At 39.6% G+C, this 26500-nt stretch overlaps 1 protein-coding gene across 1 annotated transcript; it reads right to left on the bottom strand.

The window, feature by feature from the left end:
* Window positions 1-24639: 24639 nt before the first annotated feature.
* LOC132619831 (uncharacterized) lies at window positions 24640-25474 on the bottom strand. Its single transcript, XM_060334609.1, has 2 exons — window positions 24950-25474; window positions 24640-24858 (listed from the first exon to the last, which is right to left on the bottom strand). Exons 1-2 carry the CDS (start codon window positions 25472-25474, stop codon window positions 24640-24642), a joined length of 744 nt encoding a protein of 247 aa, XP_060190592.1.
* Window positions 25475-26500: the final 1026 nt, after the last annotated feature.

Below are 26500 nucleotides of genomic sequence, written 5' to 3'. Positions count from 1 at the left end.
GTTTTTACTGAGACTTGGCACAGTGGGGTTTAGTTTCTATAACATTGGTGCTGACTTCTTGTGATATGATTGTGATATACTCGGTCGAAATGGTTAGTCTGATACTTGGCACAGTTGGGTTTAGATGCTATAACACAGGTGATGACTTGTACCGTGGATATGGAATCGTGTTGACTTGTGCCTTGTTGTTTTACGTGTTTATCTTGCTTTGTTATCTTTATATACGTTAGCTAGTCTTAGTCAGCCTATGATACCTACCAGTACTTGTTGTTTGTACTGACCTGCATTTGCTGCATTCTTTTATGAAACCAGAGTACCAGGTGGGATCTACTTCTACTCCTCGTGGCTGATATTCGGGTATTGCTGATGTGAGTCTCTACGGGGTGAGCATGAGGACGTTCGCTACCCAAAGACTCTTCCTATTATTATGTCTTGTTTTCCATTCTGAGACATCACGTTGAGACTACTTATGTATTATTATTCAGACTAATAGTAGTTAGTTAGATGCTCTTGTATGACCATACTAGATACTAGGGTGGATTTTATTTACTTCCGCACTTATTTATATGATTATCATGAGACTTACATTATTTATTTTCTTCCCCTATTTTCTTCTATTATTTTTTAATGTTGAGTTAAGGGTTCGCCTACCGAGGTGGGAAAGGTAGGTGCCCGCATGACCTAGTGAAATTGGGTCATGACAAGTTGGTATTAGAGCCCTAGGTTATCCGGTCTATAATGCAAGAGCGTGTCTAGTAGAGTCTCGTGGATCGGTACGATGAGCTCCGTACTTATCTGCGAGAGGCTATAGGACACTTAGGAAACTTCACTTTCTTTCGTTCTTTCGTGCTACTTCATTCTATTTGGTATGTGTCACGACCCGACTAGGGGCCGTGACGGGTACCCGGGGCTAACCACCGAGCACCACTCGTTCTACTACTCGCCATACTCATTAAACCTCCTTTTTTCATTCATATACTGATAATCATAAGAAAATCATTTTCATTTGAGAACATAAACACTTTTATATAGATAAGCCTTTCGGCCATCAAAATAATATATATATATATATATATATATATACATACTGGCAACCGCGTGAGACCATATGACCCACAACTGCGTATCTACGAGCCTCTACTAGAGTGCTAGACATAGGGACGGGACAAGACCCCGTCGTGCCCAAAATACATATGCATATATATATAAACAAAAGAATGAACCAAGTAGCACCTCCGGAACAATGGAGGGCTCTCAAGTCAGCTGACAGCTCCTACGAGTCTGGATCTAGCTCACCTCCCTGTCTACCTGTGGGCATGAACACAGCTTCGAAAGAAAACGAACGTCTGTACGAACATTGTACTGAGTATGTAAGACAAGAACGAAATAAACATAATAGAAGAATCATGAGCCATAAGAGGAAGATATAACCTGTATGAGTTTCATAGGTGAATACATTTCATACATATATCGTATATTTATATAATTATGGTACATATGTCGTCACAGCGCATACATCATCACATCATAATCCTCATCATTAACCCGCGTCCGGTTGACCATCATATGCCGCCCACTAGTGGTGATCATGCCCGGCCCTCTAGGCTCGGTGTAAACATAGCAGCCCACCTTAGCGGTGACATGCCCGGCCATTTAGGCACGGTGGAGTCACATCGTCATGTAACCAATCATGATTTCATCATTATTACACATCTCACGGTCATAACATAATTTTACCTTATTGATCGTCTCATAGACATATCATGACTTGGCATCATTATACCTTCATCATTAAGAGCATACACTAGAATTTGAAGGCAACTATAGCTATGTCGGGGTGACATAAGGTCGTAAACCCCGATTACATTATGGGGTAATCATCAACATCATATCTCACCTTGAAGGAACTAGTAATTTAAGGTGAGTGTACGCAAAGAGAAGCATCAATGAAACCATACTTAGAATTATTAGCTTCATGGACATCTTATATGACGCTAGGATTTCTCATACTTATATTCATCATCATCATTATCATGATCGTATCGTACTTCTTTTCTTAATCACGTGCGTATGTAGCTTTGTGTATTCATGGACTCATAATCTCCATCGTATAGGATGATCATGGAAAATTTGGAGGATTCATGCCTTATAAGGAAGGGATTAGCCTTACATACCTTTTACGTTTAACTAATCTATCGCTTGCTTGTTCTCCTTCAATGCCCACGTTTCTACCTTCAAGAGAATTCACATTAACGTTAGTTAATCGACTATAGGAACGTGTTACTATTTCTAGGGAAAATTGGGTAGCGTTTCCTTTGTTTATACTACTTTCCCCATATTATATATCAACTCCCAAATGTTCATAACAACATTCATAATATAATAGACAACAATCATCATTCATCTACATTATCCGCAATTCACCATTTCCCTTCAATTTCTCCATAATTGTGGTTATAATTCACTATCGTATTTTCTCACATATAATACTTATTCCATGTTCTAAATGTCATTTATAACATATTTACAATCACAACATACCAATATTCACGACTCAATCCCAAACTATTATTCAACTATGACATTATTCACTCTTTCAAGACCCATCTCCTATATCTTTCTACAATCCAAGTGTCTTAGCCTTCCAATACCTTTAACATAATGGAATTACCATAAAACTCACCTTAGATGATGGATGAACAACCCTTAAGTGGAACTTCTCTTCTTGCACCAAAACCCTAACTCACTTCCCTTTAGTTTTCTTGGTGTAGATGAACTTTTACTAGGTTTCATACACTTGTTTTCATGGTTTTGATGTAGTTGATCATGGATTTCCTTTGATTTCTTGTGGATGAATATTAGAGAGTGTTCTAGAGGTTTCTTGAAGAGAGGAGAGTGGAAATGAAATGAAACAATGAGAGAGGGGTCCTTATATTAATTCTCAATATCTGTCCCGACCAACATATACGGACCAACATACGGTCCGTACATTTTATACTGACCAACATACAGTTCGTACATTTTATACGGGCCGTATATATGGCCGTATGTTTGGTCCAGTGAGTGATGCCCCTCTTGGCTAAATACACGGCCTAACATACGACCAGTATGAATTATACGGCCAGTATGTTGGGCCGTATAATGCCCACCTGTCCCGATTTCGTTCTCGTCGACTCATTTGATCTCCAATCCTTATGGAACCTTCTTGACACTTGTCTAACCCCTCAATACCAATATAAGGGACGCTATCCCTCGTTTCTAAAACATCTCTAAGCCATCGTTAACTCGTCGCTCATAATTCTTTGCCCGACGCGCAACATATCGTTTACTTTCTTTGATAACCTTCTTCCTTTTCGTTAAATGTCTTTGAATCTCGATTAGGATCATCAAATGCTATTTATTACTTATCAAAATCATCATATACCTCATGATCTTCGCTAGCCTATTCATTGTACGCCAACGGGGAATTTTCCAAGGTGTAACATTCTCCCCCCCTTTTGGAACATTCGTCCTCGAATGTTAAATACTCGGGAATTCTACGAAAATTTCGCTAGAGTTTCCCCTGTAATATGGCACTACCATCATGTCACAACAACCCATAATAACGTTGCCTCACAGGGCTACAATACAACAGTAATGTAAATTGGTCACACACGACCACAAGCATGAAAAGTAAGCATACATATCTCAAAATCTTGGTGTTTCATCATGAATCTCTCCTGAGGGTTGAAATAAGTGCGGATATGTGGATTTCATTTTCTCTTCCACTTCCCAAGTCAATTCTTCTCGGTTGTTGTTTCGCCATAAGACTTTGACTGAAGCTACTTCCTTATTTCAAAGTCTTCGCACTTGCCTGTCTAAAATAGCAATGGGCACTTCTTCATATGCTAGCTTTTCTGTCACTTGCACATCATCAATCAGAACAATCCTCGTACGATCTCCAACACATTTACGGAGCATTGAGACATGAAAAAATGGGTTGACTGATTCAAGCGCTGAAGGCAAGTCAAATTCATAGGATACATGACCCACCTTGTGGATGATTTTATAGGGTCCAATGTATCGAGGACTTAATTTCCATTTCTTGCCAAATGTCATCACCCCTTTCATTGGCGACACCTTCAAAAATACCCAATCATCAACCTGAAATTCCATGTCTCTCCGGCGATTGTCCGCATAAGATTTTTGGCGACTTTGGGGTGTCAATAATTGATTTCGGATCACCTTGACTTTTTCTACCGCTTGTTGAATCAATTCATGGCCTATTAGCTGTACTTCTCCTATTTCAAACCATCCGATTGGGGACCTGCATTTCCTTCCATATAATGTTTCATACGGAGCCATTTGGATACTGGAATGGTAGCTGTTGTTATATGCTAACTCAATCAAAGGTAAATGATCATCCCAACTACCACCAAAGTCTAAAACACACGCCCTTAGCATATCCTCCAAGGTCTGTATAGTACGTTCGGCTTGTCCATCAGTCTGCGGATGAAATGCTGTACTAAGTTTCACTTGGGTACCTAGACCTTCTTGAAAGGATTTCCAAAACTTGGCTGTAAACTGTGCTCCTCTATCTGTGATAATGGATAGTAGAATACCATGGAGTCGCACAATTTCTTTGAGATATAGCCTTGCATAGTCTTCTGCTGAGTATGTGGTTCTGACTGGAAGAAAATGAACTGGTTTTGTGAGTCTGTCCACGATCACCCATATAGATTCATATTTTCCTCCAGAATGAGGTAGCCCCACAATGAAATCCATGTTGATCACTTCCCATTTCCAAGTAGGAATTTCCATCTCTTGCAATAATCCTCCTGGCCTTTGATGCTCAATTTTCACTTGCTGGCAATTTGGACATTGAGCTACAAATTCTGCTATGTCGCTTTCCATGCCATCCCACCAATATATTAATTTAAGATCATGATACACCTTGGTTGCACCTGGGTAAATAGAATACCGAGATTAATGGGCTTCTTCTAGAATTTTTCGGCGCAGTTCCGCAACATTCGGAACACATAGCCTGCCTCGGTATCTAAGAATTCCATCCATGGAAACATCAAATGGGGACTCCTCTTTTCCATGAGATGTGTCTCTGTAATGACACAAATGAGGATCTTCATACTGACGCTCTTTTACTTCTATATTTAGAGATGAAACTGTGGGATCATTAATGCTAATTCCTGCACTACACGAATCAATTACACGTACTCCAAGAGTAGCTAATTGGTGAAGCTCATGAACCATCTCTTTCTTTTCCGGAGGAACTTCACATAGGCTGCCCATTGATCGGCGGCTAAGCGCATCAGCCACTACATTTGCTTTTCCGGGGTGGTATAAAATATCCACATCATAATCCTTCAACAATTCTAACCACCGCCTCTGCCGCAGATTTAACTCCTTATGTTTGAAAATGTACTGAAGGCTCTTGTGATCTGTATAGATGTCAACATGCACACCATACAAGTAATGTCTCCACATCTTTAAGGCATGAATAACTGCAGCTAATTCGAGGTCATAAGTTGGATAATTCTTTTCATGTTTCCGCAGCTGTCTTGAAGCATAAGCAATGACACTTCTGTGCTACATTAACACGCATCCTAACCTAACACCGAAAGCATCACAGTACACCACATAACCATCTGACCCTTCTGGAAGTGTTAAGACTAGAGCTGAGGTTAATCTGTCCTTCAACTCTTGGAAGCTGCGTTCACAAGTATCATTCCATTGAAATTTAACCGACTTCTGGGTTAGCTTCGTCAATGGGGCTGAAATAGCGGAAAATCCCTCTACGAATCTTCTATAGTACCCTGCCAATCCCAGAAAACTACGGACTTCAGTAGGCGTCGTAGGCCTTGGCCAAGTCTTCACAGCTTCAATTTTCTGAGTGTCGACTCGAATGCCATCGTCTGAAATAACATGGCTCAGAAATGTTACAGAATTCAGCCAAAACTCGCACTTTGAAAATTTTGCATATAATTCTCAGGCTTGAAGAATTCCCAGAACGATACGTAAATGATCTGCATGTTCTGATTCTATGCGAGAGTACACCAGAATATCATTGATGAATACTATCACGACTAAATCCAAGAGTGGCCTGAAAACATTATTCATCAAATTCATGAACACTGCCGGAGCATTAGTCAACCCAAACGACATCACCCGAAACTCATAATGGCCATATCTCGTTCTGAAAGCTGTTTTGGGAATATCTTCTTCTCTAATTCTCACTTGACGATAACGCGACCTCAAGTCTATTTTAGAAAACCACTTGGCACCCTGTAGCTGATTAAACGAATGATCAATCCTTGGGAGAGGATATTTGTTCTTTATTGTGACCTTATTCAACTGCCTATAATCGATGCAAATTCGTAGGGAACCATCTTTCTTTCTCACGAACAAGACTGGTGCTCCCCACGACGATGAACTGGGTCTAATAAACCCCTTCTCAAGCAAATCTTTCAACTATGCCTTAATCTCTTTCAATTCTGCCAGAGCCATTCGATAAGGAGGAGTAGAAATAGGCTTGGTGTCCGGTAACACATCAATGGCAAAATAAATCTCTTTTTCTAGAGGAAGACCTGGAAGCTCATCTGGAAATACATCCGGAAATTCATTCACTACCGGAAAAGATTGGAATATTGGCGACTTTGCTTTTGTATCATGAACTCGGACCAAGTGATAAATATAGCCTTTAGCTATCATCTTTCTTGCCTTATGGTAGGAAATAAACCTACCTTTTGGAGATGCTGTATTACCCTTCCATTCAAGCACGGGCTCTTCCGGAAATTGGAATCGAACTACTTTCATTCGGCAATCGACATTAGCATAACATGATGCCAGCCAATCCATACCCATAATCACGTCGAAATCTAGCATTTCCAACTCAATTAAATCAGCTTTGGTCTGGCGATTGCATATCACAAGTACACAGTTTCTATACACTTGTCTAGCTATCACGGGATCACCAACCGAAGTAGATACCTCAAAAGGTTTGATTGGCTCGGGTTTCACCCCAATACAACCAGCAATATATGGAATAATATAAGAGAATGTAGAACCCAGATCTATCAATGCATACACATCACGAGAAAATATAGATAATGTACCTGTGATCACATCCGGGGAGGACTCAAGATCCAGTCGTCCGGCTAAAGCATACACACGGGGCTGAGCGGCGCCTGAAGTAGATGCTCCCCCTCTGCCTCTACCTCGACCTGCTGACATCTGGGGCGCCTACCCTACCGGGCGCACTGAAGAGGAACCAACTGCTGAACCTTGGTGTAGATGAACTTTTACTAGGTTTCATACACTTGATACCATCTCAAACACCTAGAAGATCTCACCAGGTGGTATGGTTCAAAGTCAAATAAATACATATTCAGGCTTCCAGGATGGAGTAGAATTCCTCCACGTTCCTCCAGATGTAGCTGCTATCTCCTTGTCTTGATGTTGAAATTTGTTTGTCATTGTCTCAAGTTTCCTGAATGAACCAATCTTTAGAAGTCTTACAAGAGAATGAGCTTCAAGCTAATACCACTCTTGTACTCCTACCAAAGATAGTTTCATACAGGTACAAGTTGCTATTCATGGCATGTTGAAATGTAGCCTTGTTGCTACTACTACTCTCCAGATTGCTATTAATCTCCGGGAATATGATGGTCCTTAGCTGTCCTGATCCTCATGTATAGTATCTGTGACTTTTCTGTATTTAGAATTTTCCTTGCTTTCATAGGAAGTGAAGTAAAGCTATGAAAATGATGGTCACCTGCAAAATCAAAAGCATAGTTAGTTAAAAAATCAGCCAGGCCATTTCCTTCTCTCAGAACATGCTCCACCCTCACTTCTTTATCCCTCCTCAACCTTGAAATATCATTTATGATCATTGATATACTCCATGGAGTCTCCCACTGACAATTTAAGATCATCTTCATAGTAATTGAGTCTGTTTCCATCACCACAAGCAACAGACTGTGTGTAACACAGTACTTAAGACCCTCATGTAGTGCCCTTGCTTCAGCATTCAAATTTGAACCATCTAATATCCTTCTTGCTGCTGCAAACTGGAGATCACCTACTACATTTGTAATACAAAAGGCCACAGATCTTGGTCCAGGATTTCCCCTAGAGGCTCCAACAGAATTACATTTAAACCATCCTAGCATAGGAAAATCCCATTTCACTATCTTGCTTACAATTCTTGGCCTGTATGCTTCAAAGAATTGTAGGATTTGAGGTATGCATCTTGGTAAGTTGTTCTTCCCTAGAAACCTCATTCTACACATTTGATATATGATCATATTTATCTCATAAATCACTTTGTTGATGGACATCCTCCCTCCATGTAGGACTGTATTCCTCCACTTCCATATCTGCCACATAGTGACCATTGGAATAGCTTTAAAGATGGTTCTGAACTTTGAGAGGCAATCTGCATTCCACCAGACCTGAAGAATCTGCCTGACTTGTTGAAACTATGTTGTGATGCCAATAACAGTTTTAACATAAGTCCACACTTATGTAGCAACAGTTCCTGTAACAAACAAATGATCCACAGTTTCATATTGCCTATGATCACAGCAGTAACATGTTGCCTCAGTATCTACCCCAATCCTTCTTACTACCTCTCCAACTGGTATTTTGTACTTCCACAACCTCCAGAAAAAGAAGGATATCTTAAAAGGTACCCCCGATATCCACATGTTCTTAAACACATCTGACTTGACCGCTTTGCTCCTCAGTAATTCCCATGCAGTGCCTACAGTAAATTTGCCTGATGCTGTCATCATCCATCTTGGCCTATCCCACTCTTCTTTTGGTTCATGAAAGTGCAATTCTTCTAATATATAGTCCACAATATCCATGGGGAATAACTGCTGCAGTCTTCCTATGTTCCAACCATCCTGCAACATAAGTTCTTTTACATCTTGAACACCCTCATCTATCACAAAATCATCAGGAGTAATGTGATATAGAGCCCCTAGCTTTGTCCAGTTGTCAAACCATACATTTGCAGTTCCACTCCTTGGTTCCCACCATATTTCTTGCTCTATATTATCTCTAGCCTCTATTATTGCCTTCCATACTTGAGAACCTCCCTTCCACTGCACATTCTGAGGACTGTGCCTCTTACAATATTTGATCCACATGTAGTTTTCCCATAGAGTATTTGTTTTCCTGAATTTCCACCACAGTTTTGCACATAAGGCTTTAGATACATCAAACAAAGATCTAAAGCCTACTCCTCCTTCCTCTTTTGGCTTACACAAGTTAGCCATGATGACCAGTGTCTTCTTCCGCCTTCCTCACTATTATTCCAGAACAATCTTAAGAACATTTTGTGGATATCAATGATAACACATTTTGGAGGTTTGATGGCTGACAACAAATGTATTGGCATACTCATTAGTACATTATTGATCAGAACAACTTTTCCTCCAGATGATAGCAATCTTCATTTCCAAGTCTGCAGCCGATTCTTGACTTTCTTGATCAGATCATTGTAATCAGCCTTCCTCTTCCTTGAGTGTGTGACAGGACAACCCAAATATGTAAAAGGAAAAGTGCCTCTTTTAAAACTAGTAATATTCTCCACCTGTTGTATCAACACATTAGACACCTTACTGTGTACATAAAATGAGCTCTTGCCTTTATTTATAAGTTGGCCTGATACCTGCTCATATTCATGTAATACCTCCATAATTAGCTCCAGAGATCTAGCATCAGCAGATGAAAAAATTATTGTGTCATCTGCATATGCCAGATGATTCAGACTTGCACTCCATTTGGGCATTCCATAACTTTTAAAATCATTGTTCTCAAATAAAGAGTTCAATGCTCTAGATAAAACTTCAGCAGATAATATGAACAAAGTAGAAGAGAGTGGATCTCCTTGTTTTACACCCCTGGTGGAATGGACGAAACCATAAGCTTGACCATTAAGGAGTATGGAATACCAGTTATTTGCTATCAATCTCCAAACCATATCTATGAAAATTTCTGCAAATCCCATCTTCTTTAAAACTCTGATCAAGTAACTCCATGATACTCTATCATATGCTTTGGCCATGTCAAGCTTAAGTACAACATTAGCTGGTTTTCCTCTTAATCTAATGGCAGTCACAACTTCTTGAGTTAGAAGGACATTTTAAATGATACATCTGCCCTTAACAAAGCTAGACTGGTTGGGAGATATCAGAGAAGGTAGAATACCTTCCAGTTTATCCTTAACCACTCTAGAAATAACCTTGTTGATGAAGTTGCTGAGACTGATTGGTCTCATATCAGCAAAGGTCTCAATGTTATTCTTCTTTGGTAATAATACCAGGTTGGTATGTGTGACTGACTTTGGAAGAGTTTGCCCATCAAAGAAAGCTTTCACAAGATTGTATACATCAGCACCAACAATATCCCAACACACCTGATAAAATATTCCAATCATACCATCTGGACCACCAGCACTATCTGCAGATAATTCAAACACAGGCTTCTTCACCTCCTCCAAAGTTGGCATGCTTACCAGGTGATTGTTAGTATCCTGATCCACCATACTAGGAACATGTTGTAGCAACTCAAAGTCTAATGGATCAACCTCTTGAGAGAACTGCTGTTGGTAAAATCTACAAGCTTCTTCTGCCAAAAGTGACTCCCCTTCAATCCATATTGCTTGCTGATTTTGAATTCTTTTGATCTGCAATCTCTGTCTCCTACCATTCACAATACTATTAAAGTACCTTGTATTCCTGTCTCCTTCAGCAAAACTAGTCATATGTGACTTTTGTCTCCAAAATACTTCCTCATAGTGAACATACTTCTTCATTTCTGCTTGTGCTTGTTGTAGTACCATCCTGTTCATAGAAGTACGATCCTCTTCAAAACATTGTTCTTTAATTCCCACCACCTCTTCCCTTACTGTTTGTTGCTTGAAAATATCCCAAAAGTTGCCTTACTCCATGCAGATAATGCAGATTTCGCATTCTTCAATTTCAGCTTAAATCTGATAAAGTCATCTCCTTCAAAATCTCTGAGCCATGCCTGATTAACCACCTCTAATAAAGATTGATGTTCTGTCCAGAATTTTAGAAATCTGAAAGGCTTCCTTATGTGATGTGAAAATTCACAAGTAACTAAGGGGCATCTTCTGAGCCAGTTCTGGATAAATGTTGCACCTCCATATGTGCAAACCAATCTTGTAATTTAGAGTTTGCAGTCATTCTATCCAATCTCTTGAAAATACAGTCACTACCTGCCCTCCCATTCCACCAAGTAAACAGACTCCCCTTATAATTTATATCAAACAGCTCACATGAATTAATACAAAATGCAAAATCCTCTTATTCATCTGGAAATACAGGCAAACCACTAATCTTCTCATCTTCATTCATAATGACATTAAAATCACCCCTACCAACCAAGGAAATTCCATTCGATCAGCCAAACTATACAGACTATCCCATAAACTGATTCTTTCCAGATGATCACACTTTGCATAGACCATTGTTACCATAAGTGACTTATTCCACTCTTGGAAAAACAACTTTATAGTTATTTGTTGTTCTAGGTCCTACAAAATCTCCACATCCACATTATCATTTACAAAGAACCATATTTTACCATTGCAGTTGTAATGGGCATATCTCATGCCTAACCTCCTTCTAAATCCCTGAATATGCCTAAAGTGTTGAAAAGGTTCCATTAAAGTTATAATGGAGAATTTGTGAGGTCTGTGCAGCATGAGGGCTCTTTAAAAAGCTTGTTGTGTGTTCACAAATCTGATATTCCAAAAGAGTGTTTTCATCATCATTTAAAAATAGGCTTACAACCTCTCCTTGGTACTACTCTTATAGGAATAGTATCTGTGATTACTTGTTTCTTTCCATTCTTAGAGCCTTTCTGTCTAGATGTTGGTGAGATGCCAGCTTCTTTAACCATTTTACTAAAAACCTGCTCCACTGAAGCCTCTTCTACACTTTCTTTGAATTTGTTTATGCTCTCATCATGGTCCACCTCAGCTCCCACATTAATATTATGAGAGATCACATCATGCAATTCCTTCAGAGGAGATTGTTTTCTCTTAAGGACCAGTGGCTGCACATTTTCCTTTTCCACTTGTGTCACTGCCAACTCCTTTATCACTTCCCTCTCAGGAAGAAATGAACCAATGCCATTGTCGTTAATTGAGATGCTCAGATCTCCCTCCTTCATGTTATTATCAGGAGATAAATCAACTTCCTGGACCAGACACAAAGATGGAATACTTAATTTCTGATCCATTTGACTATCTGTAACCTCCAACTCCCCTTTGGCATTTGCAATACTATCAGCATCCTCAGTCTGCATTTCATCCTCACATAACTCTAGAGCATGCAAATCATCAATGTTTTCCATCTTCTCATATGTACCATCACCATCTGGAACCTTTTCTAAATGCTCCATAATAAATTCTGAGGCATGTCCATGCTTAGAATGGCATGTAATCTCACTTGCATTTTGTTTTATGAGATCCTGATGCCTTGCAACTCTGTCCTCTAAATTTTTGTCAGGATCATCTTCCTCAATAGCAATGACACCCTCATCAATCATATCTCATACCCTTTTACCTCTGTCCTCTAAATTTTTGTCAGGATGATCTTCTTCAACAGCAATGACACCCTCATCAACCATATCTCCCACACTTTCATGCCCATCTTTTGTTGTCTGACCTGATTGTTCACCATTTGAATCCATTTTTCTTTCTGTATTTTTGATGTTATCTTCTCTATAATTGACTGCCACGCAGGATACCAAACTTTGAGCATTCTCCTCCATTCCTTTCTTATCAAACGATTGCGGAGGTTGTTCCTTACCATTTTCTACCTCCTTGACCTTGTCATCTGCTCCCTTATCCTCTACATTATTATAGACTTCTTCTTCTGTGATTTTCTCTAGCACATCAAAATTATTATGTGTAGAAACTGCACTTTAAGGTGCAAGAACACTCTTGTTCCCAGCATCAGCAGGAATCTTAGTTATCTTTTTTCCTTTGTCATTGATTCCAGGATAAGTAACAACCTTCCCACTGGATAGAACTTTAGGCACATATGTCTGGACAGGATATCTCCATCCCTGATGTCTCCTCCTTCTTCGTACTGTAGAGGTTGTAGCCATATTTTACACATCCTCCTTCTCATGCTCCTTCTCCGCTTCCTTTGCATCCTCTTTTATGTCTGCAACCAGTTCAGGATGCAACACACGGCAGTCCTCATTTGCATGACCTTGCAACATGCATTCTGTGCAATACTTTGGTAAATGATCATATTGTATTCTCACTTTTACCACCCTAATCTCCTTAGTCTTCTCATCTTCAATTTCCATCATAACAAACTTAGGAAGATCAGATAACAAATCTACTTGAACCTTAACCCTTGCGCAGTTAGGTCTAGTTTTGTTTATGGTGGCCATGTCCAATAGTAAGGGTTTCCCAACTTCGGATGCCAAAGTAAACAATGATTCTTTGACAAAATACGTGGGAAGCAGATTTGGAAAAGAGATCCAAGCCATGGCTATTGACATTTCTTCCTCAACCTTAAAGTTAGAATCATAAATTAATGGCCTCATTTGATACGTAAAACCATCCTTGGATTTCAACCAAAAGTCACCCTTCGAGGACATAGTAATGAAATCCTCCATTAACGAACATCTTATCAATAAGTGTCTATCTCTCAAGAGACCAATATCACACTTTCCTTTGACACCACACTGTTGAGGGATGATAGTTCTTAATTCTTGTAACTCCGGCCATCCATAAGAAAACTTACCAACAATGGCATGTTGTAGGTTTTCAATCTGCTCCATTCTAGACACTTCAGCAGTTGTCTAATGCACAACAGGGATGCCATCAACATATGTTACCTCCTTCATTAGTATGGGATCACAGTGGGCATTGGACGTGGGAGTTGTTCCATGAACGAGTGTTTGAGCATAGTTTGGAGAAGAAGAAGTGGAAGGGAGAGTTGGTTGAATATCATAGGATTGCGGGTGGGTGAGGGGTGGGTAGTGTATAATGTTGGTTGTTAGTGGAGGCTGACCAGCCGCCGGTGACGGCTGGCCAGCGGCCAAGGTGGCCATAGCTAAATTAGGGTTGCATGGGGACGTAGGAGAGAGAAGAGAGCTTTTTCTTTTTTTATATAATTAGCATAAACTTGGGCCTAAGCCCATGACAACAGTGTTTTTCTTATATTATAAACAAATTGGTTTTTAAGATAAATTCCAGGATAAAAAAAATAAATTTTCATTATATAAACCAAACTCTTGTAAATGAAACGCACGTAAACTATTTTTAAATAAGTAAAGTTTTAGATAAGGGCGTTCTAAAAAACGTATTAGACGGATTAACCCGAACCATGTGTGAGTCAGGCATGAACAAATTTATTTATCCCAAACCTTTAAAAGACTTTTTACCTTCACAAAAACTAACATTATCCTTATATATGAAAGGAACTAATTATATCCGAATATTATCCGAACCTAAATACCCTATATGTAAAGGAAATATATTCAATTCGTTTTTCTAAAAAAATGATATGCAAAATGACAGACTTTTTCGGGAAATAAACATGAAATAAACAGTTTATGCAAGTACTCACACATTGGAATTTCAAGGTCAACCGTATAGTACGGATCCTTAATACTAGGGTGCCTAACACTTTTCCTAGGGGATCACCAGAACCCTTGCCTAGAACTTTGGATTAAGAAGGATTTTTCATGGTGTATGAATAAACCTATCAAAACTGATTTTTCTAATTTCCTAAAAATTAGATGACGTCTCTTTTAAAACAAAGTCCGAAAGAGCACCAACGATTTTGAAGTAGCTTTTCCAATCGCTAACCCTGCCTGCGAAAATGCGAACCGTTACAATTACCACTCCGACTTTAGAGCTTTTTGGGAGCATTCAAGGCTATTATGCATAGAGAATCATTGTGGTAAGTCCTTTCACCTTCCTTTCCATTCCATGTTTCATTAATCACCTTAGGAATCTATTAAACATGCTAGTTTTCTTAAGAAATGATGGATTGAAAGAGGGTTTTATGGGTTCTTCATTCTAGGCTATTAAGTCTTGATTTATTGATTGGGTTAGCTACATTAAGCATGAAATTGATGATTAGAAACTACTATTGCATGATTCCTTCCTAATTAGTGGCTAATTTATGGAATTGGACATTAGGGTTCATACCCAAATTTGGGGTTTTGCCTAGAATCTGAATTTAAGTGATTTGTTAGTTATTCTAGCTTAAAATTGATGGGAATTGATCACCTAGAACTAATTTCATGTTGAGACCTATAGAATCGTAGTTCCTAAACCGCACTCCATAAGTTGGGATTTGGGTCTTGAATAGAAGTAAGGATTGAATGTTGTTTCTTCTTGATTCTAATTTCATAATTCGGGTATGATTAGACTTCCATTATCTTGAGGCTCAAAGGAAGGGAAAGACAAAGGTTTGACAATTGGAGACTTTGCTGTTCAGCTCTCCAGGTATGTTACGGTTTACCTTATGGGGAGACTTCGATTAGCGAAATATATGCTTAGATGATATTATCGTAGAATACATGTAAACCTTCGGGTGTGAAGTTGGGTTGGATATTTTCGTAAGTGGGGCTATGTTGTGTGATTTGGGGCCTAGCCATCCCGTTGCGTTGTGGACTTATCTTGTTCTATTTACTTATAGGCTCGTTGCCACGTTAAAACATCGGATATTGGTGATTAGTGATATATCATGGCTTTGATATTGCGGTACTTTACTTGATTGACATTGAGATGAGAATTGTGATTCCATTGTGGCTTATTGTGTAGCCTTATTATTAATATTACTCGTTTTCCGTGTTTGGTACTGTTGGGGATTGAATTGGTTGTTGATATTACATTGCATCGTATTCATACTCATTTCCATGATACATTGATATTGCATGGTTATGGTACTGATGATCAAAAGTGAGAGAGTGTAGCCTCCGAGGCCTTTGCCGGAGAGCGTAAAAGAGAGATGAGAGTCTGAGATCCGAGGTCATTAGCCGAAGCAGAATGAGTGTACGTCACCCGAGGTCTCTTGCTGGGAATGAATGAGTGCTCGATGCCCGAGGTTTCTTATCGGGATCGAAAGAGTGCTTGTCGTCGAGGTTGTTACCGGGACGAGTAGTACATGGACTTCACGGGTCCCCCATGGGTCACGATTGTCGAGACAAAGAGGTATTTCATCCGAGACATATTGCATCCACATTACATTTTTCATTGCATTGCATTGTACTTCTTGGTTTTTTGTGATATGATTATGATATGCTGGTTCGGAATGTTTTTACTGAGACTTGGCACAGTGGGGTTTAGTTTCTATAACATTGGTGCTGACTTCTTGTGATATGATTGTGATATACTCGGTCGAAATGGTTAGTCTGATACTTGGCAAAGTTGGGTTTAGATGCTATAACACAGGTGATGACTTGTACCGTGGATATGGAATCGTGTTGACTTGTGCCTTGTTGTTTTACGTGTTTATCTTGCTTTGTTATCTTTATATACGTTAGCTAGTCTTAGTCAGCCTATGATACCTACCAGTACTTGTTGTTTGTACTGACCTGCACTTGCTGCATTCTTTTATGAAACCAGAGTACCAGGTGGGATCTACTTCTACTCCTCGTGGCTGATATTCGGGTATTGCTGATGTGAGTCTCTACGGGGTGAGCATGAGGACGTTCGCTACCCAAAGACTCTTCCTATTATTATGTCTTGTTTTCCATTCTGAGACATCACGTTGAGACTACTTATGTATTATTATTCAGACTAATAGTAGTTAGTTAGATGCTCTTGTATGACCATACCAGATACTAGGGTGGATTTTATTTACTTCCGCACTTATTTATATGATTATCATGAGACTTACATTATTTATTTTCTTCCCCTATTTTCTTCTATTATTTTTTAATGTTGAGTTAAGGGTTCGCCTACCGAGGTGGGAAAGGTAGATGCCCGCATGACCTAGTGAAATTGGGTCATGACAAGTTGGTATTAGAGCCCTAGGTTATCCGGTCTATAATGCAAGAGCGTGTCTAGTAGAGTCTCGTGGATCGGTACGATGAGCTCCGTACTTATCTGCGAGAGGCTATAGGACACTTAGGAAACTTCACTTTCTTTCATTCTTTCGTGCTACTTCATTCTATTTGGTATGTGTCACGACCCGACTAGGGGCCGTGACGGGTACCCGGGGCTAACCACCGAGCACCACTCGTTCTACTACTCGCCATACTCATTAAACCTCCTTTTTTCATTCATATACTGATAATCATAAGAAAATCATTTTCATTTGAGAACATAAACACTTTTATATAGATAAGCCTTTCGGCCATCAAAATAATATATATATATATATATATATATATATATATACATACTGGCAACCGCGTGACACCATATGACCCACAACTGCGTATCTACGAGCCTCTACTAGAGTGCTAGACATAGGGACGGGACAAGACCCCGTCGTGCCCAAAATACATATGCATATATATATAAACAAAAGAATGAACCAAGTAGCACCTCCGGAACAATGGAGGGCTCTCAAGTCAGCTGACAGCTCCTACGAGTCTGGATCTAGCTCACCTCCCTGTCTACCTGTGGGCATGAACACAGCTTCGAAAGAAAACGAACGTCTGTACGAACATTGTACTGAGTATGTAAGACAAGAACGAAATAAACATAATAGAAGAATCATGAGCCATAAGAGGAAGATATAACCTGTATGAGTTTCATAGGTGAATACATTTCATACATATATCGTATATTTATATAATCATGGTACATATGTCGTCACAGCGCATACATCATCACATCATAATCCTCATGATTAACCCGCGTCCGGGTGACCATCATATGCCGCCCACTAGTGGTGATCATGCCCGGCCCTCTAGGCTCGGTGTAAACATAGCAGCCCACCTTAGCGGTGACATGCCCGGCCATTTAGGCACGGTGGAATCACATCGTCATGTAACCAATCATGATTTTATCATTATTACACATCTCACGGTCATAACATAATTTTACCTTATTGATCGTCTCATAGACATATCATGACTTGGCATCATTATACCTTCATCATTAAGAGCATACACTAGAATTTGAAGGCAACAATAGCTATGTCGGGGTGACATAAGGTCGTAAACCCCGATTACATTATGGGGTAATCATCAACATCATATCTCACCTTGAAGGAACTAGTAATTTAAGGTGAGTGTACGCAAAGAGAAGCATCAATGAAACCATACTTAGAATTATTAGCTTCATGGACATCTTATATGACGCTAGGATTTCTCATACTTATATTCATCATCATCATTATCATGATCGTATCGTACTTCTTTTCTTAATCACGTGCGTATGTAGCTTTGTGTATTCATGGACTCATAATCTCCATCGTATAGGATGATCATGGAAAATTTGGAGGATTCATGCCTTATAAGGAAGGGATTAGCCTTACATACCTTTTACGTTTAACTAATCTATCGCTTGCTTGTTCTCCTTCAATGCCCACGTTTCTACCTTCAAGAGAATTCACATTAACGTTAGTTAATCGACTATAGGAACGTGTTACTATTTCTAGGGAAAATTGGGTAGCGTTTCCTTTGTTTATACTACTTTCCCCATATTATATATCAACTCCCAAATGTTCATAACAACATTCATAATATAATAGACAACAATCATCATTCATCTACATTATCCGCAATTCACCATTTCCCTTCAATTTCTCCATAATTGTGGTTATAATTCACTATCGTATTTTCTCACATATAATACTTATTCCATGTTCTAAATGTCATTTATAACATATTTACAATCACAACATACCAATATTCACGACTCAATCCCAAACTATTATTCAACTATGACATTATTCACTCTTTCAAGACCCATCTCCTATATCTTTCTACAATCCAAGTGTCTTAGCCTTCCAATACCTTTAACATAATGGAATGACCATAAAACTCACCTTAGATGATGGATGAACAACCCTTAAGTGGAACTTCTCTTCTTGCACCAAAACCCTAACTCACTTCCCTTTAGTTTTCTTGGTGTAGATGAACTTTTACTAGGTTTCATACACTTGTTTTCATGGTTTTGATGTAGTTGATCATGGATTTCCTTTGATTTCTTGTGGATGAATATTAGAGAGTGTTCTAGAGGTTTCTTGAAGAGAGGAGAGTGGAAATGAAATGAAACAATGAGAGAGGGGTCCTTATATTAATTCTCAATATCTGTCCCGACCAACATATACGGACCAACATACGGTCCGTACATTTTATACTGACCAACATACGGTTCGTACATTTTATACGGGCAGTATATATGGCCGTATGTTTGGTCCAGTGAGTGATGCCCCTCTTGGCTAAATACACGGCCTAACATACGACCAGTATGAATTATACGGCCAGTATGTTGGGCCGTATAATGCCCACCTGTCCCGATTTCGTTCTCGTCGACTCATTTGATCTCCAATCCTTATGGAACCTTCTTGACACTTGTCTAACCCCTCAATACCAATATAAGGGACGCTATCCCTCGTTTCTAAAACATCTCTAAGCCATCGTTAACTCGTCGCTCATAATTCTTTGCCCGACGCGCAACATATCGTTTACTTTCTTTGATAACCTTCTTCCTTTTCGTTAAATGTCTTTGAATCTCGATTAGGATCATCAAATGCTATTTATTACTTATCAAAATCATCATATACCTCATGATCTTCGCTAGCCTATTCATTGTACGCCAACGGGGAATTTTCCAAGGTGTAACATTCTCCCCCCTTTTGGAACATTCGTCCTCGAATGTTAAATACTCGGAATTCTACGAAAATTTCGCTAGAGTTTCCCCTGTAATATGGCACTACCATCATGTCACAACAACCCATAATAACGTTGCCTCACAGGGCTACAATACAACAGTAATGTAAATTGGTCACACACGACCACAAGCATGAAAAGTAAGCATACATATCTCAAAATCTTGGTGTTTGATCATGAATCTCTCCTGAGGGTTGAAATAAGTGCGGATATGTGGATTTCATTTTCTCTTCCACTTCCCAAGTCAATTCTTCTCGGTTGTTGTTTCGCCATAAGACTTTGACTGAAGCTACTTCCTTATTTCAAAGTCTTCGCACTTGCCTGTCTAAAATAGCAATGGGCACTTCTTCATATGCTAGCTTTTCTGTCACTTGCACATCATCAATCAGAACAATCCTCGTACGATCTCCAACACATTTACGGAGCATTGAGACATGAAAAAATGGGTTGACTGATTCAAGCGCTGAAGGCAAGTCAAATTCATAGGATACATGACCCACCTTGTGGATGATTTTATAGGGTCCAATGTATCGAGGACTTAATTTCCATTTCTTGCCAAATGTTATCACCCCTTTCATTGGCGACACCTTCAAAAATACCCAATCATCAACCTGAAATTCCATGTCTCTCCGGCGATTGTCCGCATAAGATTTTTGGCGACTTTGGGCTGTCAATAATTGATTTCGGATCACCTTGGCTTTTTCTACCGCTTGCTGAATCAATTCAGGGCCTATTAGCTGTACTTCTCCTATTTCAAACCATCCGATTGGGGACCTGCATTTCCTTCCATATAATGCTTCATACGGAGCCATTTGGATACTGGAATGGTAGCTGTTGTTATATGCTAACTCAATCAAAGGTAAATGATCATCCCAACTACCACCAAAGTCTAAAACACACGCCCTTAGCATATCCTCCAAGGTCTGTATAGTACGTTCGGCTTGTCCATCAGTCTGCGGATGAAATGCTGTACTAAGTTTCACTTGGGTACCTAGACCTTCTTGAAAGGATTTCCAAAACTTGGCTGTAAACTGTGCTCCTCTATCTGTGATAATGGATAGTAGAATACCATGGAGTCGCACAATTTCTTTGAGATACAGCCTTGCATAGTCTTCTGCTGAGTATGTGGTTCTGACTAGAAGAAAATGAACTAGTTTTGTGAGTCTGTCCACGATCACCCATATAGATTCATATTTTCCTCCAGAATGAGGTAGCCCCACAATGAAATCCATGTTGATCACTTCCCATTTCCAAGTAGGAATTTCCATCTCTTAGAATAATCATCATGGCCTTTGATGCTCAATTTTCACTTGCTGGCAATTTGGACATTGAGCTACAAATTCTGCTATGTCTCTTTCCATGCCATCCCACCAATATATTAATTTAAGATCATGATACACCTTGGTTGCACCTGGGTAAATAGAATACCGAGAGTAATGGGCTTCTTCTAGAATTTTTCGGCGCAGTTCCGCAACATTCGGAACACATAGCCTGCCTCGGTATCTAAGAATTCCATCCATGGAAACATCAAATGGGGACTCCTCTTTTCCATGAGATGTGTCTCTGTAATGACACAAATGAGGATCTTCATACTGACGCTCTTTTACTTCTATATTTAGAGATGAAACTGTGGGATCATTAATGCTAATTCCTGCACTACCCGAATCAATTACACGTACTCCAAGAGTAGCTAATTGGTGAAGCTCATGAACCATCTCTTTCTTTTCCGGAGGAACTTCACATAGGCTGCCCATTGATCGGCGGCTAAGCGCATCAGCCACTACATTTGCTTTTCCGGGGTGGTATAAAATATCCACATCATAATCCTTCAACAATTCTAACCACCGCCTCTGCCGCAGATTTAACTGCTTATGTTTGAAAATGTACTGAAGGCTCTTGTGATCTGTATAGATGTCAACATGCACACCATACAAGTAATGTCTCCACATCTTTAAGGCATGAATAACTGCAGCTAATTCGAGGTCATAAGTTGGATAATTCTTTTCATGTTTCCGCAGCTGTCTTGAAGCATAAGCAATGACACTTCTGTGCTACATTAACACGCATCCTAACCTAACACCGAAAGCATCACAGTACACCACATAACCATCTGACCCTTCTGGAAGTGTTAAGACTGGAGCTGAGGTTAATCTGTCCTTCAACTCTTGGAAGCTGCGTTCACAAGTATCATTCCATTGAAATTTAACCGACTTCTGGGTTAGCTTCGTCAATGGGGCTGAAATAGAGGAAAATCCCTCTACGAATCTTCTATAGTACCCTGCCAATCCCAGAAAACTACGGACTTCAGTAGGCGTCGTAGGCCTTGGCCAAGTCTTCACAGCTTCAATTTTCTGAGTGTCGACTCGAATGCCATCGTCTGAAATAACATGGCTCAGAAATGTTACAGAATTCAGCCAAAACTCGCACTTTGAAAATTTTGCATATAATTCTCAGGCTTGAAGAATTCCCAGAACGATACGTAAATGATCTGCATGTTCTGATTCTATGCGAGAGTACACCAGAATATCATCGATGAATACTATCACGACTAAATCCAAGAGTGGCCTGAAAACATTATTCATCAAATTCATGAACACTGCCGGAGCATTAGTCAACCCAAACGACATCACCCGAAACTCATAATGGCCATATCTCGTTCTGAAAGCTGTTTTGGGAATATCTTCTTCTCTAATTCTCACTTGACGATAACGCGACCTGAAGTCTATTTTAGAAAACCACTTGGCACCCTGTAGCTGATTAAACGAATGATCAATCCTTGGGAGAGGATATTTGTTCTTTATTGTGACCTTATTCAACTGCCTATAATCGATGCAAATTCGTAGGGAACCATCTTTCTTTCTCACGAAGAAGATTGGTGCTCCCCACGGCGATGAACTGGGTCTAATAAACCCCTTCTCAAGCAAATCTTTCAACTATGCCTTTATCTCTTTCAATTCTGCCAGAGCCATTCGATAAGGAGGAGTAGAAATAGGCTTGGTGTCCGGTAACACATCAATGGCAAAATAAATCTCTTTTTCTAGAGGAAGACCTGGAAGCTCATCTGGAAATACATCCGGAAATTCATTCACTACCGGAAAAGATTGGAATATTGGCGACTTTGCTTCTGTATCATGAACTCGGACCAAGTGATAAATATAGCCTTTAGCTATCATCTTTCTTGCCTTATGGTAGGAAATAAACCTACCTTTTGGAGATGCTGTATTACCCTTCCATTCAAGCACGGGCTCTTCCGGAAATTGGAATCGAACTACTTTCATTCGGCAATCGACATTAGCATAACATGATGCCAGCCAATCCATACCCATAATCACGTCGAAATCTAGCATTTCCAACTCAATTAAATCAGCTTTGGTCTGGCGATTGCATATCACAAGTACACAGTTTCTATACACTTGTCTAGCTATCACGGGATCACCAACCGAAGTAGATACCTCAAAAGGTTTGATTGGCTCGGGTTTCACTCCAATACAACCAGCAATATATGGAATAATATAAGAGAATGTAGAACCCAGATCTATCAATGCATACACATCACGAGAAAATACAGATAATGTACCTGTGATCACATCCGGGGAGGACTCAAGATCCAGTCGTCCGGCTAAAGCATACACACGGGGCTGAGCGGCGCCTGAAGTAGATGCTCCCCCTCTGCCTCTACCTCGACCTGCTGACATCTGGGGCGCCTACCCTACCGGGCGCACTGAAGAGGAACCAACTGCTGAACCTTGGTGTAGATGAACTTTTACTAGGTTTCATACACTTGATACCATCTCAAACACCTAGAAGATCTCACCAGGTGGTATGGTTCAAAGTCAAATAAATACATATTCAGGCTTCCAGGATGGGGTAGAATTCCTCCACGTTCCTCCAGATGTAGCTGCTATCTCCTTGTCTTGATGTTGAAATTTGTTTGTCATTGTCTCAAGTTTCCTGAATGAACCAATCTTTAGAAGTCTTACAAGAGAATGAGCTTCAAGCTAATACCACTCTTGTACTCCTACCAAAGATAGTTTCATACAGGTACAAGTTGCTATTCATGGCATGTTGAAATGTAGCCTTGTTGCTACTACTACTCTCCAGATTGCTATTAATCTCCGGGAATATGATGGTCCTTAGCTGTCCTGATCCTCATGTATAGTATCTGTGACTTTTCTGTATTTAGAATTTTCCATGCTTTCATAGGAAGTGAAGTAAAGCTATGAAAATGATGGTCACCTGCAAAATCAAAAGCATAGTTAGTTAAAAAATCAGCCAGGCCATTTCCTTCTCTCAGAACATGCTCCACCCTCACTTCTTTATCCCTCCTCAACCTTGAAATATCATTTATGATCATTGATATACTCCATGGAGTCTCCCACTGACAATTTAACATCATCTTCATAGTAATTGAGTCTGTTTCCATCACCACAAGCAACAGACTGTGTGTAACACAGTACTTAAGACCCTCATGTAGTGCCCTTGCTTCAGCATTCAAATTTGAACCATCTAATATCCTTCTTGCTGCTGCAAACTGGAGATCACCTACTACATTTGTAATACAAAAGGCCACAGATCTTGGTCCAGGATTTCCCCTAGAGGCTCCAACAGAATTACATTTAAACCATCCTAGCATAGGAAAATCCCATTTCACTATCTTGCTTACAATTCTTGGCCTGTATGCTTCAAAGAATTGTAGGATTTGAGGTATGCATCTTGGTAAGTTGTTCTTCCCTAGAAACCTCATTCTACACATTTGATATATGATCATATTTATCTCATAAATCACTTTGTTGATGGACATCCTCCCTCCATGTAGGACTGTATTCCTCCACTTCCATATCTGCCACATAGTGACCATTGGAATATCTTTAAAGATGGTTCTGAACTTTGAGAGGCAATCTGCATTCCACCAGACCTGAAGAATCTGCCTGACTTGTTGAAACTATGTTGTGATGCCAATAACAGTTTTAACATAAGTCCACACTTATGTAGCAACAGTTCCTGTAACAAACAAATGATCCACAGTTTCATATTGCCTATGATCACAGCAGTAACATGTTGCCTCAGTATCTACCCCAATCCTTCTTACTACCTCTCCAACTGGTATTTTGTACTTCCACAACCTCCAGAAAAAGAAGGATATCTTAAAAGGTACCCTCGATATCCACATGTTCTTAAACACATCTGACTTGACCGCTTTGCTCCTCAGTAATTCCCATGCAGTGCCTACAGTAAATTTGCCTGATGCTGTCATCATCCATCTTGGCCTATCCCACTCTTCTTTTGGTTCATGAAAGTGCAATTCTTCTAATATATAGTCCACAATATCCATGGGGAATAACTGCTGCAGTCTTCCTATGTTCCAACCATCCTGCAACATAAGTTCTTTTACATCTTGAACACCCTCATCTATCACAAAATCATCAGGAGTAATGTGATATAGAGCCCCTAGCTTTGTCCAGTTGTCAAACCATACATTTGCAGTTCCACTCCTTGGTTCCCACCATATTTCTTGCTCTATATTATCTCTAGCCTCTATTATTGCCTTCCATACTTGAGAACCTCCCTTCCACTGCACATTCTGAGGACTGTGTCTCTTACAATATTTGATCCACATGTAGTTTTCCCATAGAGTATTTGTTTTCCTCAATTTCCACCACAGTTTTGCACATAAGGCTTTAGATACATCAAACAAAGATCTAAAGCCTACTCCTCCTTCCTCTTTTGGCTTACACAAGTTAGCCATGATGACCAGTGTCTTCTTCCGCCTTCCTCACTATTATTCCAGAAAAATCTTGAGAACATTTTGTGCATATCAATGATAACACATTTTGGAGGTTTGATGGCTGACAACAAATGTATTGGCATACTCATTAGTACATTATTGAGCAGAACAACTTTTCCTCCAAATGATAGCAATCTTCCTTTCCAAGTCTGCAGCCTATTCTTGACTTTCTTGATCAGATCATTGTAATCAGCCTTCCTCTTCCTTGAGTGTGTGACAGGACAACCCAAATATGTAAAAGGAAAAGTGCCTCTTTTAAAACTAGTAATATTCTCCACCTGTTGTATCAACACATTAGACACCTTACTGTGTACATAAAATGAGCTCTTGCCTTTATTTATAAGTTGGCCTGATACCTGCTCATATTCATGTAATACCTCCATAATTAGCTCCAGAGATCTAGCATCAGTAGATGAAAAAATTATTGTGTCATCTGCATATGCCAGATGATTCAGACTTGCACTCCATTTGGGCATTCCATAACTTTTAAAATCATTGTTCTCAAATAAAGAGTTCAATGCTCTAGATAAAACTTCAGCAGATAATATGAACAAAGTAGGAGAGAGTGGATCTCCTTGTTTTACACCCCTGGTGGAATGGACGAAACCATAAGCTTGACCATTAAGGAGTATGGAATACCAGTTATTTGCTATCAATCTCCAAACCATATCTATGAAAATTTCTGCAAATCCCATCTTCTTTAAAACTCTGATCAAGTAACTCCATGATACTCTATCATATGCTTTGGCCATGTCAAGCTTAAGTACAACATTAGCTGGTTTTCCTCTTAATCTAATGGCAGTCACAACTTCTTGAGTTAGAAGGACATTTTAAATGATACATCTGCCCTTAACAAAG

Source organism: Lycium barbarum, chromosome 11, assembly GCF_019175385.1.
Source record: "Lycium barbarum isolate Lr01 chromosome 11, ASM1917538v2, whole genome shotgun sequence".
Lineage (NCBI taxonomy): Eukaryota > Viridiplantae > Streptophyta > Magnoliopsida > Solanales > Solanaceae > Lycium > Lycium barbarum.
The sequence above is the reverse complement of the archived record's forward strand: the minus strand, read 5'-3'. Positions and strand labels throughout refer to the sequence as shown.

What these genes read in the sequence shown, in the direction of transcription:
- LOC132619831 (XM_060334609.1), bottom strand. Translation starts at nt 25,474, where the DNA reads ATGTGGATCAAATATTGTAAGAGACACAGTCCTCAGAATGTGCAGTGG. An exon ending in ACAAAATACCAGTTGGAGAG is followed by an intron (nt 24,859 to 24,949) that starts GTAGTAAGAAGG and finishes TGTTTGTTACAG; the next exon opens with GAACTGTTGCTACATAAGTG.